Below are 17,919 nucleotides of genomic sequence, written 5' to 3'. Positions count from 1 at the left end.
ATCAAACAAAAGCACGTAAATGTGATTTGATTAACTATTCACGTAGTCGTTGAATATATATAATATATGGCCAAAAGTATGTGGACATACATCTTAATTATTCAGTTCAGCAACACCCGTTGCTCACAGGTGTATAAAACTAAGCACGTTGTCATGCAGTCTCTGTAGGCAAACCCTGGCAGCTGAATGGGTCGTACTGAAGAGTTCAGTGACTTTAAACGTTGCACTGTCACAGGATGCCTCCTTTCCCACAAGTCAGGAAAACACTACCTATTAGAAACTACATAGTGCTTACACTAAAGTTTGGTGGAGGGGGAATAATGGGCTGGGGGTGTTTTTCAGTGTTTGGGCTCCTTAGTTTGAGTGAAGGGTGATGTTAATGGGACAGGATACAAAAGCATTTTACACAATTACATGCTTCCAACTTGGCAGAAATTTGGGAAAGACCTGTTATTGTTCCAGCATGACTGAGATCTTGTGCACAAAGTGAGCTCCAAAAAGACATGGTTTGACAAGTTTGAAACTCCAGTGGCCTGCACAGAGACCTGACCTCAACCCCGCTAAACACATTTGGGCTAACATCATTGTCTGACCTCACAAATGCTCTTTTGACTAAACAGACACAAACTCCCATAGACACACTCCAAAAAGGAAAAGCCAGTTCCCAGAAGAGTGGAAGCTGTGGTAGCCATAAAGGGGGGCAGCTCAATATAAATGCCTATGGTTTTTAAATGGGATGTCCAGCATTCTCATATAGGTGTGATGGTGAAGTGTCCACATACCTTTGAGCATACAGTTTTTAATAGACAATGTAAACAACACAAATAGCTTGAGAATTACAGTTTGGCCAAAGAAATTAGCATGTCGCTGTTGATGGATGAAAACCTCGTATCTCCAAAATGGTAACTTTACAGGAGAAGGTAAACACTTGCTCTACTGTTAATGTAAGTCAATGGAACCAGACGTTTTTCCAAGTAATTTTAGATCATTTCTGTTGGTCCATTCATCATGAAATTTACACACAATATATAGGACCACAGGTACTTTCAAGTCATGTGAAAACCTGAAAAACGCTTTGTTTTTTTCTGACAACAGCGATATATTGAATAATATTATTATGATTGTAATTAATGGTAGCGTTCCAAAATCAATGCAGTCAAATCACCACTTTCAAATTCATACACTAATTAATACAATGATGGGTTGAACACATGCCACAACACATTTCATGCAAAAAGTCAAAGGCCAGACAGACTTGATGTGTTTGAATGAAGTAAATTCAATGCATTGCTGTTTTTTTTACTGTAAAAACAAAATTCACTTCTCACTGGAAACATGGCCAAAAATATGACCGGCCTATTACATAAATCCTACGAGAAACCACATTCTTTGTGTGCAGCTTCTGCAGGAGTGTTATTTCGTGAAATGAAAAAAGTCTGTGACAAAGCTCACGTACTTTTCAAGGGTGGCTTCAACCACAGTGCACTGGTGCCGTACATGCATGATGTTATGAATGTTATGAAAGCATAAGCTCACTGCTGCAGCTCATGCATGCTAGGTTCATGAGCACTGCACTGCTATAGGTGACATACAGTGACACTGACATGTAGAAACTCCAGCAACAGCGCTGTATCTGATACACACACTACTATGTCAGTTGGGAATGCGCTGAGAATGGACCACCACCCAACTTATATTTGGACAATAACAACAGCAGAGACTGAGGTAAAAAACCGACCAATGAAAATGGAGTAAGGGGCGCTGATAAACTGTGCAGCAACAGACAAATACAGTCCATAACTTTATACCTATTTAGAGGAGCTATAAGGTGTTTAGCTGGGAGCTATAAAGTGGCCAATGAGTAGAAGTAAAAAGTAGGTGCTTCCAATAAAGTGGCCAGTTAGTGGAAGCGCAAAGTAGGTGTTTCCAATAAAGTGGCCAGTTAGTGGAAGCGCAAAGTAGGTGTTTCCAATAAAGTGGCCAGTTAGTGGAAGCGCAAAGTAGGTGTTTCCAATAAAGTGGCCAGTTAGTGGAAGCACAAAGTAGGTGTTTCCAATAAAGTGACCAGTTAGTGGAAGCACAAAGTAGGTGTTTCCAATAAAGTGGCCAGTTAGTGGAAGCACAAAGTAGGTGTTTCCAATAAAGTGACCAGTTAGTGGAAGCACAAAGTAGGTGTTTGCAATAAAGAAGCCAGTTAGTGGAAGCACAAAGTAGGTGTTTCCAATAAAGTGGCCAGTTAGTGGAAGCACAAAGTAGGTGTTTCCAATAAAGTGGCCAGTTAGTGGAAGCACAAAGTAGGTGTTTCCAATAAAGTGACCAGTTAGTGGAAGCACAAAGTAGGTGTTTCCAATAAAGTGGCCAGTTAGTGGAAGCACAAAGTAGGTGTTTCCAATAAAGTGGCCAGTTAGTGGAAGCACAAAGTAGGTGTTTCCAATAAAGTGGCCAGTTAGTGGAAGCACAAAGTAGGTGTTTCCAATAAAGTGGCCAGTTAGTGGAAGCACAAAGTAGGTGTTTCCAATAAAGTGGCCAGTTAGTGGAAGCGCAAAGTAGGTGTTTCCAATAAAGTGGCCAGTTAATGGAAGCGCAAAGTAGGTGTTTCCAATAAAGTGGCCAGTTAGTGGAAGCGCAAAGTAGGTGTTTCCAATAAAGTGGCCAGTTAGTGGAAGCACAAAGTAGGTGTTTCCAATAAAGTGGCCAGTTAGTGGAAGCACAAAGTAGGTGTTTCCAATAAAGTGGCCAGTTAGTGGAAGCACAAAGTAGGTGTTTCCAATAAAGTGGCCAGTTAGTGGAAGCGCACAGTAGGTATTTCTAATAAAGTGGCCAGTAAAGTGGAAGTATAAGGTAGGTATTTCTAATTAAGTGACCAGTAAAGTGGAAGTATAAGGTAGGTATTTCTAATACAGTGGCCAGTAAAGTGGAATTAAAAGGTAGGTGTTTGGACATACAAAGGGGGGGGGTCCTAATGAAGAGGACAGTAAGAGCATGCATGCAATTCCTAGGTATATTATATTATATGAGTGGTGTTATAGATGTGTTTGAGGGGTGAGTTCATACGGTTTGAGTTGTTCTGGTTTATGCAGGGCTCTCGCAGTAACGTGACAAGGCCATCTGGCTTCATCTTCAAATACTCAACCAACTGCAAGAGAAACAGGACAACAGTCAAGAGACTCATATAAGCTGATACTTTTCTAATCACACCTAATATAGAAATGCAGTTTTACTTAATCCTCATATTAAAGTGCAACTGCACAGTGCCTGTTTCCAATATACAGACATTTGGTCCTAAAACCAGTTAGAATTCAGATTTTACTTCATCCAAATCAATCGGTCGGCCACTTTGGTGCTGAATGAAATGCATGTGAAGGTGTTTTAGAACGTTATAATAAATGAATAATTATATTATAATTATCAATTAGAATAATATTTATTTAAACATGCAGTCATTTTTGTCCAAAATGAATATACACGGTCCGAAAAAGGTTCTGTGCAGGAACACTTTTTATTGTGAAATTTGTTTTTAAAAATTTTAGATGTGTCCAGAATGATTAATGAAGCCGTAGCAGGTTCTAAAATGACTGAGAAAGCTGTACAGCACTGAGAATGAAGTCCTCATAAAATGAATAGGCAGAAGTCATCAGAGGAGCCACAGAAGCTAACAGAAGGTAAATTAGCATTTTATTCACAACGAGTTATTATTCATCTTAAAATAAAATAAATGGCAAGTAATGAATGGAAACTGAACGGTGGTATAACTAATTGGGAATCACTCCCAAAAAATCCAATCGAATCAATCTGTGTGGAGATTTCATGATGCACTGAGACTCTAATCGTGATTGAGATTGTCGTCGTGTCTGTAAATGAACTGTAATTGAGAAAGCAATGGCCAGTAAAACCCCGGTGATTTACTCAGCATTGCTTTAGTTGAGCGCTTACCTGCCACACTGTGTCAAATTTGGTTCCTTCTGGCATGGAGTATTTCCCCGACTTATCGTGCAGGATCTGGTAGTGGTACACCGTTTTTCCATACATCACCGAGAGAGCGAAGGTGCCCGATTCATCTCGTTCTCTCACCCTGCGGAGAGGAAAACATCCTGTTCAAACTTTATTACCGCTTTTAAAAAGCTTGGCTTTCAAAGAATATCTATAAAAACCCCTCTATAAATAGCACAGCAGAGCATGTTCTAGAAAAACATCACTCAGTCGATCACAGTGCGACGCTCTCTCTGTGAAAGACAGCCGTCAGAATGGATGGAGCATCTGTTTTGTGAGCATTCTTATTTTCCTTTTTATTTAGGATCTGTGTCTAGACCAAAACATCTAGAGCAGGACAATTAGAGGCCTATGATTTCCCTGTAGCGCTTTGTAATGCTTATAATAATCTACAGAACTGTGCATAGATACAGTGAAGTATTTGTTGTCCCTTCATTTGTTGTTTTCAGTACAATTATGAATGTGTAGGTTAGAAGATTACAGGTTTGGCTCTGGCTGTCTCGCTGCTCTCAAGACATCACAGAGATTTGTTGAATTCCGTCACCGTTGATTATACTAGGTAGCGGATGAACTTGAGGAGAGCTCTGAAACTGGTTAAACTAACACATTCACACACAGAACAATCACAATGGATTACTTCTGTGTTTTGTATTTATTCTAATGTATTTATTTATACCTTCGAATATATTTATACATGTATCTATTTCTAATATTTATTCTAAAGTGTTTTTGAGGAAATAACACTTACCGCCCTCATAAGCAGCTTAATATTGTCTCAGATGGAAGACTTTTGCACAGCACTGTATATTGTGCCCTCATGTAAAATTTCTGTAGAACGGTCTTATATTAATGTGTAATACTTGTGCAGGAAACGACAGAATTATCCAAAAGTTACTAGAAAGCTCTTACAGAAATTGTATAGAAATTCATGTAGAATTACTGCAGATCTTCTTCATTCATATTGCTAATTTTCGCCAAACTACAAATTTGCACATTTTTGTGTTCAATATGATCTTTTCCTGTCTTGGTCTTCGAGTTGCGAGGCTTTCGGTAAAACCAGCCTGTTTGTTTTGCTTGTGCGTTTCTGTTTTTGCCAAATCTCAACATCTACTGCTCGGCACTCGCACAGATACGATTCAGCTCTTTCTTCACTTGCATTTTCTCTAATGCACGATGTTCCATTTCGGAGTAAAAGAAAATATAAACTGTGATTTTCACAGACATAACAAGGCATTTAAGGGTTTTGTTGGTCCCACCACTTTTGCGGCCAAGTATAATTTGAACTTGGTGAGCTGGGGCAAAGTTACAGCAAGTTATACGCTGTAATACAGCACTGTGCGAAGGTTTTAGGCTTCTAAGCAAATTTTTAAACAGTTTCCCTCAGCAGTGAGTTTATCACAATATACATTAGAATAAAGTCGTATTCATAATTCAGATAAACAGAAAAACAATAAAAGGTAACAAGAATTTCTTGGGTCCATATTTTTCCTGGACACCTTCACAGCCGCCACAGAGACTCGTTAATATCATCAATTACATTATGAGCTCAATTTACTGAGCACTGATTGGTCAAACCAGGAGATGCTTTTTAACTACATATAATACTGGGCTTCCTCGAGGAGAGGCTTGGAAATGGTTAAACAAATACACTCACATCCAGAAAATCACTATTTATATATATATATATATATATATATATTTTATTTTTATTTTTTTTTTTTTACTGTTGTCGGAAGAAAACCTCGTATCTCCTAAAACGTAACTTTACAGGAGAAGGAAAAAACCTACTTTACTTTTAATGTAAGTCAATGGAACCAGAATTATTTCCAAGTCATTTTGGGCCGTTTCTTTTGGTCCATTCTTCATGAAATTTGCACACAATGTAAAGAGCAACAGACCTTCCCAAATTTTGAAAAACAGCAAAAATGGAGATAGGAGGTTTTCTTCCGACAGCAGCGATATGTATATATACATATTCGTTATTTATTAATAGTCTATAAATGTTGTTTATTCAAATATTTGTTTATTTATTCAAACACTTTTCTCAGCAAATAAACACAAACTACACAAATAAATAGATTTTGAAAGTGTCTTGGGTGCCTAAGACTTTCGCACAGTACCGTACTTGAAAATTGAAGCCCAGAAGACTGCACCTCATTTAACATGAGGAATTTTCATATCACAGTCATTACCTTCAATTACTTAGAGCTGCATGTGGCTTATAATATACAGACATTGTCAAATTACATGTTTTGTTGATTTTGTAAAAATAAGCTAAGCCTCTACAGTGAAAAGACTTAAATGTTGCCTTTTTCTGTAAATTTTAGTGCACAATTTTTAGCTCAATATATTGAAAAAAATACAAACTGTGTCAACTTTGCACAGGTCAAATTTGATGTTTTTCCCCCTCAGTATGTTAAATATAACAGCAATCGTGCATTAAAATGTGCAGAAGTGTGTTCTCTGTATAGGATTTTAACAAAATCAACAAAACGTGTGATTTGACTCTATGAGATCTGGACGGATCTGAATTATGTCAAAATTATGTTTGGAATTTAGTCAAAATGAAATGCGTCAGTTAGTCGCACATGAATAAAACGTGCTATATCAACAATCAACAAAGAAGCTCGTCTTACAGAAACTTGCCGTCTGGCTGAGAACCGGTGTACAGTCGCCTCTCGCCCTCCTGCCGCGGGATTTTGCTGTGGTACCAGGGCATCTTCTCATGGGCCGTGGTGGCTATAAGCTTCTCCAGCTGAGGAGCCTGGCTGATGATGGCCTGCTCCATGGCCTCGCCCTGAGGACAGCAAACACAAAGACTCAGTTGCAAAAGAGCTGCCAGATATAATATTAATAGATTACGATATTAGTATTAATACATTATTATAGTTGTCAATTACTGTTTAATTCATACTCATTAAACCCAAAATAGTTTGACTAGTTATAGTCAGTAATGACAAAAAGGAAGAAGCGCTAACCTGCACTGGAATCGATGATCGTAGAGTTGTGCCATAACAGTTATTAATATTCCTTCCTATTGCTTCCTAATTAGCATCATATTTATTATTATTGTTTTTTTTTTCTAAAAATATTTAGAACAATATGCAGAGCAGACTTTTAGTCTCATGATGGAATGAAAGAAATGTCACTGCAATAGACGACAAAACTGAGCCTCTGTGCTGAATGTGTTTGATATTTTTATTCTTGTTAATGATATTATTAGTTTTTGTTTTGATACATAATGTTTTAATACATAAAGCATGAATTTTCAGTATAGAATTGCTGTGTGTAAACTTCAGTCTAATGACACCCCCCCCTTCCCCGAACCACTTGTCAAACCAAATCTGCACCCCCTGCACAACATGCGTAGAAAAGCTTAACGCTGTGCAAGTACTTGGACAGATATGCAGCGTAGAGGTGCATTAGAACTAAAGTGGAATATACTGCACTTTAAAATATAACCACTCATCACTGCCACGCGGGATGAGCAAAGCTATGAAAGCGCATTTTTTTGTTTTTAATCGCTTTGAATGTACTTTTAAATGCACACATCATTTCCACATTAATAAAATGCATCAGTACAGTTATTGGCAAAAAGTAAACTGAATGATTAACCTGTGATGAGCAAATGTATTTTATTCGTGTGTAGACGATGCACACGTTTGATTCAATGCATTGATTCAGTGCATCACTTTCTACAGTATGTAGCTTCTTACACTCCAACTCTTTAGAGAACACAAGGTCATTTATCCTCATCCCGCTGGTTCGCGGAGTGGAAGGCAGCAGTGTCAGTGAGCAAGGGCTTTCATTTTGCATAGGACCGGAGCTGAGCGATGAGGCTACGCATAAAAAAGTGTTTCAGCTGTCTGTACTAGTAGTGGGTGTTGTGTACTAAAATGTATTTCAGAGCGTAATTAAAATTTCTGATGGTTTTGGTGCATGTCAGGGTACAGGGTCATTATATAGCACCCAGCTAATGGCCTGTGATGACCTGTGATGTCTAGTGAATTCCTGCAACATCCGACAATTGTGGATATAAAAATAAATGTATGGAATTCTTGCATTAAACAAATGAATATTAAACAACATTTAGCACGAGTCCAGTGGAGCTGCTGGGAACTAAAACATGCCCTAAAACGGTAGCTTCCCATGAGAAAAGCAAAAACATGCTTCAACATTCATCTGCACAGTATTAAAAGGACGGCTGACGTCTTAAAATGATGTAGAAAATATCGATGTAAATATATATATAATATAATACACACACACGCACACACACACACACACACACACACACAGACCCATACACACACATCTTCTAAGCCGCTTCACCCTGACGGTCGCGGGGGCTGCTGTCATCGGGAGGAAGGCAGGGTACACCCGGGACATGTTGTCAGTCCATCGCAGGGCAGACAGGCACATACACATTCACTCACACCCAGGGGCAATTTACCACGTCCAATTGACCTGAACGCATGTCTTTGGACTGTGGGGGGAAACCAGAGCACCTGGAGGAAACCCACACAGACACGGGGAGAACGTGCAAACTCCACATGATTCCCTTGCCTGGCTGGGGAATTGAACCCAGGCCCTTCTTGCTGTGAGGAAACAGTGCTACCCATATATATAAATATAATGTTATATGCCCTGCAATGGACTGGCATACTGTCCAGGGTGTATCCTGCCTTCCGCCTGATGACAGCTGCGATAGGCTCCCGCACCTCCCTTGACCCTGAGGGGAAAGTGGCTTAGAAGATGTGTGTGTGTGTGTGTGTGTGTGTGTGTCAGAGCAAAACCTTGTATCTCCAAAATGGTAACTTTACAGGAAAAGGAAAAATCTTACATTAACTTCAATGGACCCAGACTTTTTTACAAGTAATTTTGGGACATTTCTTTTGGCCCTTTTGACATGAAATTTACTCACAATGTAAAGGGCATCAGACATTTTCAGATCATGCCAAAAACTGAAAAAACGACAGAAATGAGATACAATATTTTGTTCCGACAACATACAATCTAAGTATTCTGGGTTTTACATTCAAACGTTTAATAAACATAAAGTGAATTTCCACAAATCACTGAACATCAACTACTGTTTTACGCAGCCTTCTGTCATATGTCACCCCGCATTGCAAAGACACCAGGCGAACAGTCCTTTTCAGTGTTTCTTGCATTTCTCCTTCATCAATAAACCAACTGTTCTACCTCATGTAGGTTTAAACGTGCTTTTGAGACACTTAGGCTGTTTTTCCAAAGCTAATTTTTCCATCCACCTCCTTTATGCAACTGTTGAAAATATACATAAAGAAGGCAGATGGAAACCCCAATTTTCATGCTTTTGGTAGCATGAGAAGCTTCCTGTTGTGAGGACCAGGCCCTGAGAATGCTGCATTGACTGATGTAGCAGGTTGAGGGAGGCAGCACTGCAGTAGAAGTGACAGCAGACAGAATAGTGGCTAAAGTCTAAACTCAGAACACGGGTCGTTCCTTCCTTACTTCTCTTTAATGTCTACTTACTTCTCAACAACCTGGACCGTCAGACTGCCCCTGACTGCACAGCAAGAGATGGGAACTTGCTACGTTTTCATTAGCGGAACATGATTGAAACATCCCTGACTCGGCTGTTCAGATAAAGGAGCTATCCTGTTTTACACGTTGCGTTCATCTGCACTTATTATTTGCAGCATAGTGGTGTAAAGGTTATAATAAAACAAATACTTTAAGAAAAGAGTTCAGCTGGTATACTGGCATGTTTGATTAAAAAGAGAGAATAATTAGGCCTGGTTAATTGAATTTAGTTCAGCGTAGCATGTTTTATGGTCATGTTTTCTAAATGGGGCATTACTTTATCTGTTCCAACTTCAGATGTCAGTAAAAATAAACTTTGTGATATACATCCTGATAATACATGATACCATGATACAGTTTTGCCATATCACCCACCTCTTATCTCTCTATATTACTTGATGCTACCAAGCTGGGAGGCTAACTGCCACTAATGGAATTGCATTGGCACTCAACATGCTTGGAGGAGAATGCTAATCGCTAATCTATTTTGTCACCTAACAGACACCCACTGTGGCTAGCATCATGCTGAGTGATGGGACAACTCTCCTCATCGAGAGACAAAGAGGACAGTTATGCTCTCCTGGACTCCCACTTACGGATGGTTGTGGCATCGCTAGCAATCAAGCTTGCGATTTCCTGGCCATATGGCCACCACTGAGATGGGCGCCCTTTGAGTGGTTTGTGAATGCTTGCCTGTGTGATTTTCCGCAAAGAGCTGTCAGTGATCTTTGACCTCTCCTCACCTCCAGGTTCCAGGTGTGTCTGACGTACTCTCTGAGCATGTTCTCCCTCAGACTGTCGAAGACTCCGGGTTTGATGGACATGTCTGCGGCACGGAGGCAGGGCTTCCTTAGCGTGCAGACCAGGCCATCTGCATCTTTACTGTAGTACTCGCAGAGTTCCGCAGGGCCGCAGTGCGGTTTCCCTCCTGAGATACAGTATGTTCCGTTCAGCTGCTTCTCCACAGGGTAGTGGTAGAACTCCAGGTTCCACACAATTGAGAGCACGTAGCCGCCCAGGCTGCGCAGGCACTGCCGCAGCAGGAACAGGCCATCGCCCATGCCGGCCAGCTTCAGGTGCTGCTCCGCCTCTGAGCGGCTGATGCTGCCATAGAAGAAGGGCAGGTCAGCCGCAGCGTCGATCATGGTGGGGGGGGGCCGGGGAGGGGATGGTGATGGTCAGACGGTCAGGAGATACAGTCTAAAGAAAGAGACACACATTATATAACTCTCAAAGTCTTTGGAGCAATTATACCAAAGAAACATTTTTGGTTCCCCTACCAACTTGTCAGCAGATGGTTATGCAAAAGAAAATATTGTTGTAAATGAGTAGGTTGAGTGTAAAGAACATGTTTAAAGTGTAACCCTTTAAAGGGGAATTCTGCCAATTTTTCTAAATTTCTGCATAATTCAGTGGTTGAGCTGTAAAGAATGCCATTAAGACTGGTTTGATGTGAAATGGTTCATTTGTAGAAGAACTTACAGACTTTCTTTACAGTGGTGGTGATAGGAACCAGGGGTCCCCATGTCTACAAGAGGCTTTAGTATATGGGAGGTTATTGTTATGAAAGTTTGACCAAAAGTCAAATATACACAACTTATCTTCTTACACCAAGTAGAGTTGATGGGCCAAGACATGTAGGTGTCCAAGCTTAGTTAGTTTTGTACTGGAGCATTGAGGCTAACAAAGCTAACAAGTAATTGAAGTTTAAACCCCACCAGTTAGCATTGTGCATGACACTTTCTCAGTGTATTTCAACAGGTGTCAAAAGCATGTGCTGAGATAAGTGAGATTTATTAGGGGCAAATCCATACCCATAGGGTCTAAACAGTCCAGGCTCAAAGAGTCAACACGGCGAGAACGAGGGACAGACATGACAAAAAAGGTTAAATATTAAATATTAAAATAGAACGGAAAATACAAGGGAGGCCAGAAAATCAAACACCATGCAATACAAAGACCAGCCAACAAGTAGGGAAAAACACAGGGCTTAAATACTAGAACAGGTTAACAAGACACAGGCGGTTAACAAGAGGGTTAACAAGACACAGGTGAGAACAATCAAGGGCAGGGTCTGGAAAGAAGGGGGCAGGACAGGGAAGAATCAAAACAAGGAATCACATGGACAGGACCAAAGGAGCACATGGAGGACTGGGAGGGGCCAATCGACAGCCATGAATTCATACACAATATTACAGGAATTACTGTATTCAAATGGAAAAAAAAGCGACGCAAAATGTTAGATGCATGGCTTTGAAACGACAGTGACAATATGCACCTGTATGATCGGTGTTCCTGATAAAACGACGAATGACTGGAAGTGCATGTTGGCCTTGTTTATGATTCATATGTCAAATAGCTTGTGGCTCTCACAAATAAAATACACTACATCAGCAAAATGACTTCTTTCACTGCACGTCTTGCTTTGGAAATCAATATTTTCATGTCTTACGTTTCGTTCACTTCACACATTTGAATCACATGAATTCACACTACCATTTTTTCCAGTACACACTGTAACTGTTTTAGAGCTATATGACTCATGAACACCCCACACACCCAGACACGAATGACAAAGTGCTCTTGTTTAATCCCACCATCAGATCTCTGAACCCTGCCACTGCCACGTTTCACCAGCACACCGTCTCAGTGCTGGGGGGGTGTTACTGTGGTTGCAGCAGTCATGTTCTGTGTTTCTGTGTTGGAGTGTTGTTGTGCTGCATGGCTGACTCTCAGAAGGTGGCAGTGGCTGCTGGAAGTCTCTTTTAAGCTCTGATCTGAGATCACGCTCTCCCCGCGGGCGACGCCGCTGCAACAGGAAGCTCACACACATCCTCCCCCCAGCCCCCCATCTCAGCATCTTCCGACTGCCGCAGGTGCTGCCGCTTCACGAATGTTCCTGAGCTTCGCCAACACATACATAAGCCCGTCGCCCCAAACGCAGACCCATAAAGGACACATACTCTTTCATAATCTCCTAAAATATGAGTTTATCATTCCGTTATTAATCTTAAATTCAGTATCTGCTGTTGATCATTATGAATTATTTGGTAACTACAGTGAAACATAAATTATTCTGTATCGACTATGAATTATTAAGTATCTACTGTGAAGCTTTCAGTGTCTATTGTGAATGATGTCGTATCTACTATGAATTATATAGTATCTGCTATGAATTATTCAGTATTTATATTATACAGTATATCCACTATGAGTTAATAAGTGTCTACTGTGAATCTTTCCGTGGCGTCTATTAAATATTCATGAACTACTATGAATTATTTGGTATCCACTATGAATGATCTACTGATCAGTATCTTCTGTGAATTACAAAGAAACTACTATAAATTATTCAGGGACTACTAAAAATCTAAGGAGTCCAAACTCCCACTTACAGATCTTTGGAGTTTAAAGGGTTAAACTGACTGTAAACAGGACCCCATTGGGGCTGAGACAGCAGGTGCAGTCAAATTCCCTGCGTAAAACACTTTAAAAAAAATTAATGAATTAAAACAACATGTTTACAAAAGCTAAAGCCACCACAGAAACATATTCATAAACCATCACTTCTAACAGCCTCAACGGTTCAACCAATAAATTCAATCACGAAACAGTCAGTAAGGCGAGTTCAGTTCTGTCTATGCTGCAGGACCATGAGACACGATGTGTTAAACCTGACACACAAGCGATTCTAAATAATAAAACAGGACTTGAACAACCAGGGAAAGGTGGAATTAGTACCAAACCTGTTGCCATGTTACGGCATAAAACCTTTGTCGAATTAAGTAAAGAGTTACCTTTTCTCAAGTTTTCTCCCTGTAACTCTCTTTCCTTCCCTCAGTCCGCGCTCTCAGCTGAATGTTCACTATTTCCAGTGTGTGGGAGGTTAACAGGTCATGAGAGATGAGCGCTCTGTTTTCTTGCCACAAGCGAAGCAGAGAGGAAGTGTTCCTAACTCAGCAGACCTGGCATGTGTAGTTTGAGAATTACAAAGAAAGGCTAAACCCTTTAAAGTGATATTTTGACCAAAGAACCTATAAAGTACCTACTGTGAAATATTTAATAACTACACTATCAAAAAAGGTACTGTAGTCGTTCATCAAGGTACACACAACGTAAATGTACAGCAATGGCTTTAAGACTCAACTGTGGTTTTAAGGTTCAAAAGACTGGAGACGACAGGGCGCATGGAGTCAGGACAACTTAAAACATGTCATTTCAATGGAATATGGCACAATAATGATGAGGTACTGAAGACATAACCTTAAGGGTACTGCCCCAGTGACGGTTTGGCACCTTTTTTTTCTGAGTGTGTGAAACTAGTACGTGATTTATATAGTTTGGACTTACCAAGGACTTAACCATAGCGGATTTACATACTGATTCCAAGAATTTGAGATGAAAAATGAAAGGCAGACCATATTTCCCTGCTACACAAGTCAGGACAGGCCAGCATGGTTGGTGACCAGTGAAACCAGCATATGGGTGACCAGCTAAGTCAGCACCAGACCAGCATCAACCAGCTACAGCAGGGTACAAAAACCAGCACAGAACAGCATCGCTGGTCACCAGCAAAGCCAGCACATCATCACAATCATACAAAAATGTCAAGTATTAATTTTTGTCGTTTTTTTCCTTTTTTTACTTTTGGAATTTGAAAACTGTAATTTTGCTACCTATTAATTGAGTTACATTTCATGGTGGATGGACCTATAAAAGTGGAAAACCTAGAAAAAAAATTGTTACGTTAACATCCATTATAAGTTAAGAATTTTTTTTTTTCTCGTGATTTTGGAGATGCAAGGTTTTGTGTCTACAAAGACGATGTGTCATGTTTTGGGAGCTGTTATGTTGACTACCAGCAAAATGCCTGTGTGATGCATTAAAACACAATGGTTTTGCTTTCTAATGGGAATTTCCAGTTAGCAAAATTTGTCTGGCCCAATGGTGAGCCACATCCTTAATTTGTTCTATCCCAATATACAGTTGGGTCCTCAGCCCAGATCTGGCCCACATGGTGTAAAGTGAGTAGAACGAAAGGTTATGGCCCAGATTTGGTCCCAATCTGACCCAACTGCATTGTTGGTCCACAGCATTCACGCCAGAATTGTCCCACGATTGTAGACACAAGGAAAAACTGTATAAAGCTGTCCAGAATCTGGCCTTGTTCTGGCCTGCATGCCTAGTGTTTACCCGGTAGTCAACCAACACTCACAAAAGAAAGCCAGAATTGGCCACAAATTTTAGAAAGAAGACCCTTACACCCCAGTAAACGATCAAATGCGTTTAGAATCATTGTGTCCTGCTAAACTATTAGAGTGCTTTACATTGTGATATCAGTTCATCAAAAAAGCCAAAACACTTTACAAAATCTTCAGGAACCAACATAAACACTTAGAGGTCTCTACGATTTCTTTTTTAGCAGGGAAACCTACATAAACCAACATAAACCAGCTGTTTTTTTCAGCAGGATTGCCTTTATCCCAAATGCAGTCACTATGTATGACGTGGCGGTCTTCATTTTTCCACTGCAGCCAGGCTAATGCAGCTAACAAATAATGGAAGCTTAAAATCTCCCTATTAGCATTGTGCTAACTGCAGGCCTGCAAGCTGAGTCACACTTCCCTCAAACTGAGCGGAGTTGACAAGCAATCTGTAATAAACTCGCTTATGTAGATTTTGGGCACATTATAACATATTGATACCTGTAAAAACTGACAAACGTATGGACAAAATTCAGACTTCTGCTAGCGTTGTTTTAGCTATGCTACATGCATTTTTATAGCTAACAGTGGGTCACAGACGGTCAGAAAGCAAGTCAATTAGAGATTACTGAACAACGCCGCGCTGTTTAAGGCCAGTACGGGATGATTTAGCAGTTAGCGATATGCTAAATGATGAGTTAATATGCTAACATTAGCCTCGTAGCTCCAGGCCAAAACCAAAGAAGTAAACTTTACACACCAAACCCAGTCTTAGCTGAACCACTGCACTTAAATATTAGGGAAAAATTAGATTTTTCATCTCAAGCTCTGAAGGTCTGTAGGTTCTTGTTTCACTTTCACTATGTTCTAGCTATGTAACTTGTATGCAAGGTTTTTGTTTCAAGCGTGCGTTGCAACCAGACAATTTATTTATATTTTTCATTTTGGCTGATTTTTCTTACAATATTATGGGGTAGATAGTTTGAGGCAGGTAAGTACGCTCTGTATTTGAATGCTGCAAAATAGCATAGCATAATACAGCATATCATAGCATAGCAAGGTCCGCCTCTTTCAAGAGTAAATAATGTTACTTATTCTGCAACTTTGGCTAATGGAAAGTGCAGGAAATGTTAGTTTTGTTGCCAGTTAATAATACACGGCAGTATCTAGATAACCCTTAGGCTAAGAGTTTAAGGCTTTGCTCCAGACCCCCACTCAGATGACCTCCCTTGACCCATTTGCGGCCCATAACATCAGAGCCATCCTGTCCAGAGTGAGTTTGTTTTGATCCTTCACCTGAATGTAGAGCAGGTATTCCCCCTCTACACCTAAGCATCATCTGAGGCTTACACCACAGCTTCCTGGACAGATTCACACACCCCTGCCCACAGTCCCAGAGAGGACACCGGCACAGCGGAAGACCGCTAGACATGCACACGCAAACACTCACCCAGCATTTCTAAGCCACAGCAGGCCACAGCAAAGGGACCTTATATCTTAAAGACAGATGGGTGATATAGACGTGATGCAGAGCAGCTGACAAAAGCCCAATGTGAATACAAACCAGCTGGTTTATACAGTACTGGCCTTGGAGGCAAACTATGGCCATTAGAGCTAGGCCTTCAGATTGGGCCATAAATGTGACACTCATGGAAAACAAAACACCTCTACAATCTTGCTGTGGGATTTTAGTAGTATATTAGCCAAGACTCAGGTGATCGTTCTTTGCTGTTCTAGATTAAATCCTGATATTTGACATTTGTAACAGACATTAACATACATTTTACCCTGTAGCAGTTTTACAGAGACTCTTTCAGTAAAGAGCATTGACATAGGCTAGGTTCCCATTACAAGCCTCGTTGCTCAAATCTGATTTTTTGCTTAAATCCGATCTCTCTGACATGATGGTTCACACTCATTTAGGTAGGTCATTCAAATCTGTCATTAATGTGAATGAACCAGCATCCTGAAATGGTTTGAATGATGAGTGAATTACATGCGCCACCCGCATCATCAGCAAACAGATTAACGAGCAGAAAGAGCCAATAATTAACTCTGATCAGCTCTCAGCTTCATTATTAGAGCGAGACAAAGGAGAAAAAGGTGAGACGTGTTGCTTTTCCACTGGCTTTAACTTCTGTTTTTGTGCTGCTGCCATGGTAACACTGAATGAGGAATGATGAAAAAAAGCAATGAATCCGACTGGAGCGTCAAATTAAGGCCGCATGGCCACAAATCCGGATACGTATCTGATCTAGGACCATATTTGAATGCGGATCAGGTGAGATTTGAAAAGATCAGATTTGCGTCCACACAGCCCCGAAAACATCAGATCTGAGTCCCATTAGAGCAAAAAATCAGATTTGTGCTACTGGTAATCTGTCTGGTCATGTGACCATAGCCGTAGAGTCTTTCCATTTCTGACAATTAACTAAAACATCAGGGTGCCACTTGCACTCGTAGGGACGTATCTAGAATTTCTAGATGGCCTAAAGTTGTTTTTTTTTTTTTTTTTAAATCACAAAATCGGTCCATACATCGTAACTCAAAACATGATTGGTTCCTATCAGTTTGTCCTGTATGTCTTCTGTTTAGCTCCTGAAAGCTTAACCAATGGGAGAGCTTGCTTGGCTGTTTTTCTAGATATCAGGGAGAAAATAAACCCTGATTGGACAGTTTTGTTTTGGGTGGTTTAAGAATTTAACCTTTTTGTTTCCAACCAAAACCTAACAATGAAATAAGAGTAATACTATCTGAGCTTAAATATGACAAGCATGAGGATTCTATTAAAAAAAAGGAGCTGAAAATCACGATTTATTAACTGAGCCCCTCGAAAGAAAAAACGCTTATCAACCATTCCACCCTTTTTATGTGAATTATCAATTATTTTGTTATCTATTTTATTTTGTACAACGATTTACATAAGAAGTGAAACCATGCTTTATTTACAATTAAGTGAAGCCTTTATTTTAAATACACAGCATCAAACAGTGCCACACCATTTCATGCTTATATGATTTTTACATGAAGCGTCACATTTACTTTTTGCATTGCAAGGGCTCAACTGACCTGACCTGACTGACCTACACTGAATTTGATTTAAATGTGTACGTCATGTCCATATCATTGCTACTGTCACACCAAAACCATGTATCTC

At 40.1% G+C, this 17,919-nt stretch overlaps 1 protein-coding gene across 1 annotated transcript in view; it reads right to left on the bottom strand.

The window, feature by feature from the left end:
* The window catches only part of LOC108439652 (tyrosine-protein kinase ZAP-70), a 36,112-nt gene that overhangs the window by 10,287 nt on the left and 7,906 nt on the right, over positions 1 to 17,919 (bottom strand). The window contains exons 2-5 of the mRNA XM_017718172.1: positions 10,302 to 10,758; positions 6,627 to 6,787; positions 3,934 to 4,072; positions 3,055 to 3,136 (exon numbers count right to left, since the gene is read on the bottom strand). Coding sequence (XP_017573661.1) covers positions 3,055 to 3,136; positions 3,934 to 4,072; positions 6,627 to 6,787; positions 10,302 to 10,703 — 784 coding nt within the window. The 5' untranslated portion in view covers positions 10,704 to 10,758. The remainder of the gene's footprint in view (positions 1 to 3,054; positions 3,137 to 3,933; positions 4,073 to 6,626; positions 6,788 to 10,301; positions 10,759 to 17,919) is intronic.

The sequence above is a fragment of the Pygocentrus nattereri genome, chromosome 28 (assembly GCF_015220715.1).
Source record: "Pygocentrus nattereri isolate fPygNat1 chromosome 28, fPygNat1.pri, whole genome shotgun sequence".
Lineage (NCBI taxonomy): Eukaryota > Metazoa > Chordata > Actinopteri > Characiformes > Serrasalmidae > Pygocentrus > Pygocentrus nattereri.
This window is presented reverse-complemented; position numbering and strand designations above follow the sequence as displayed.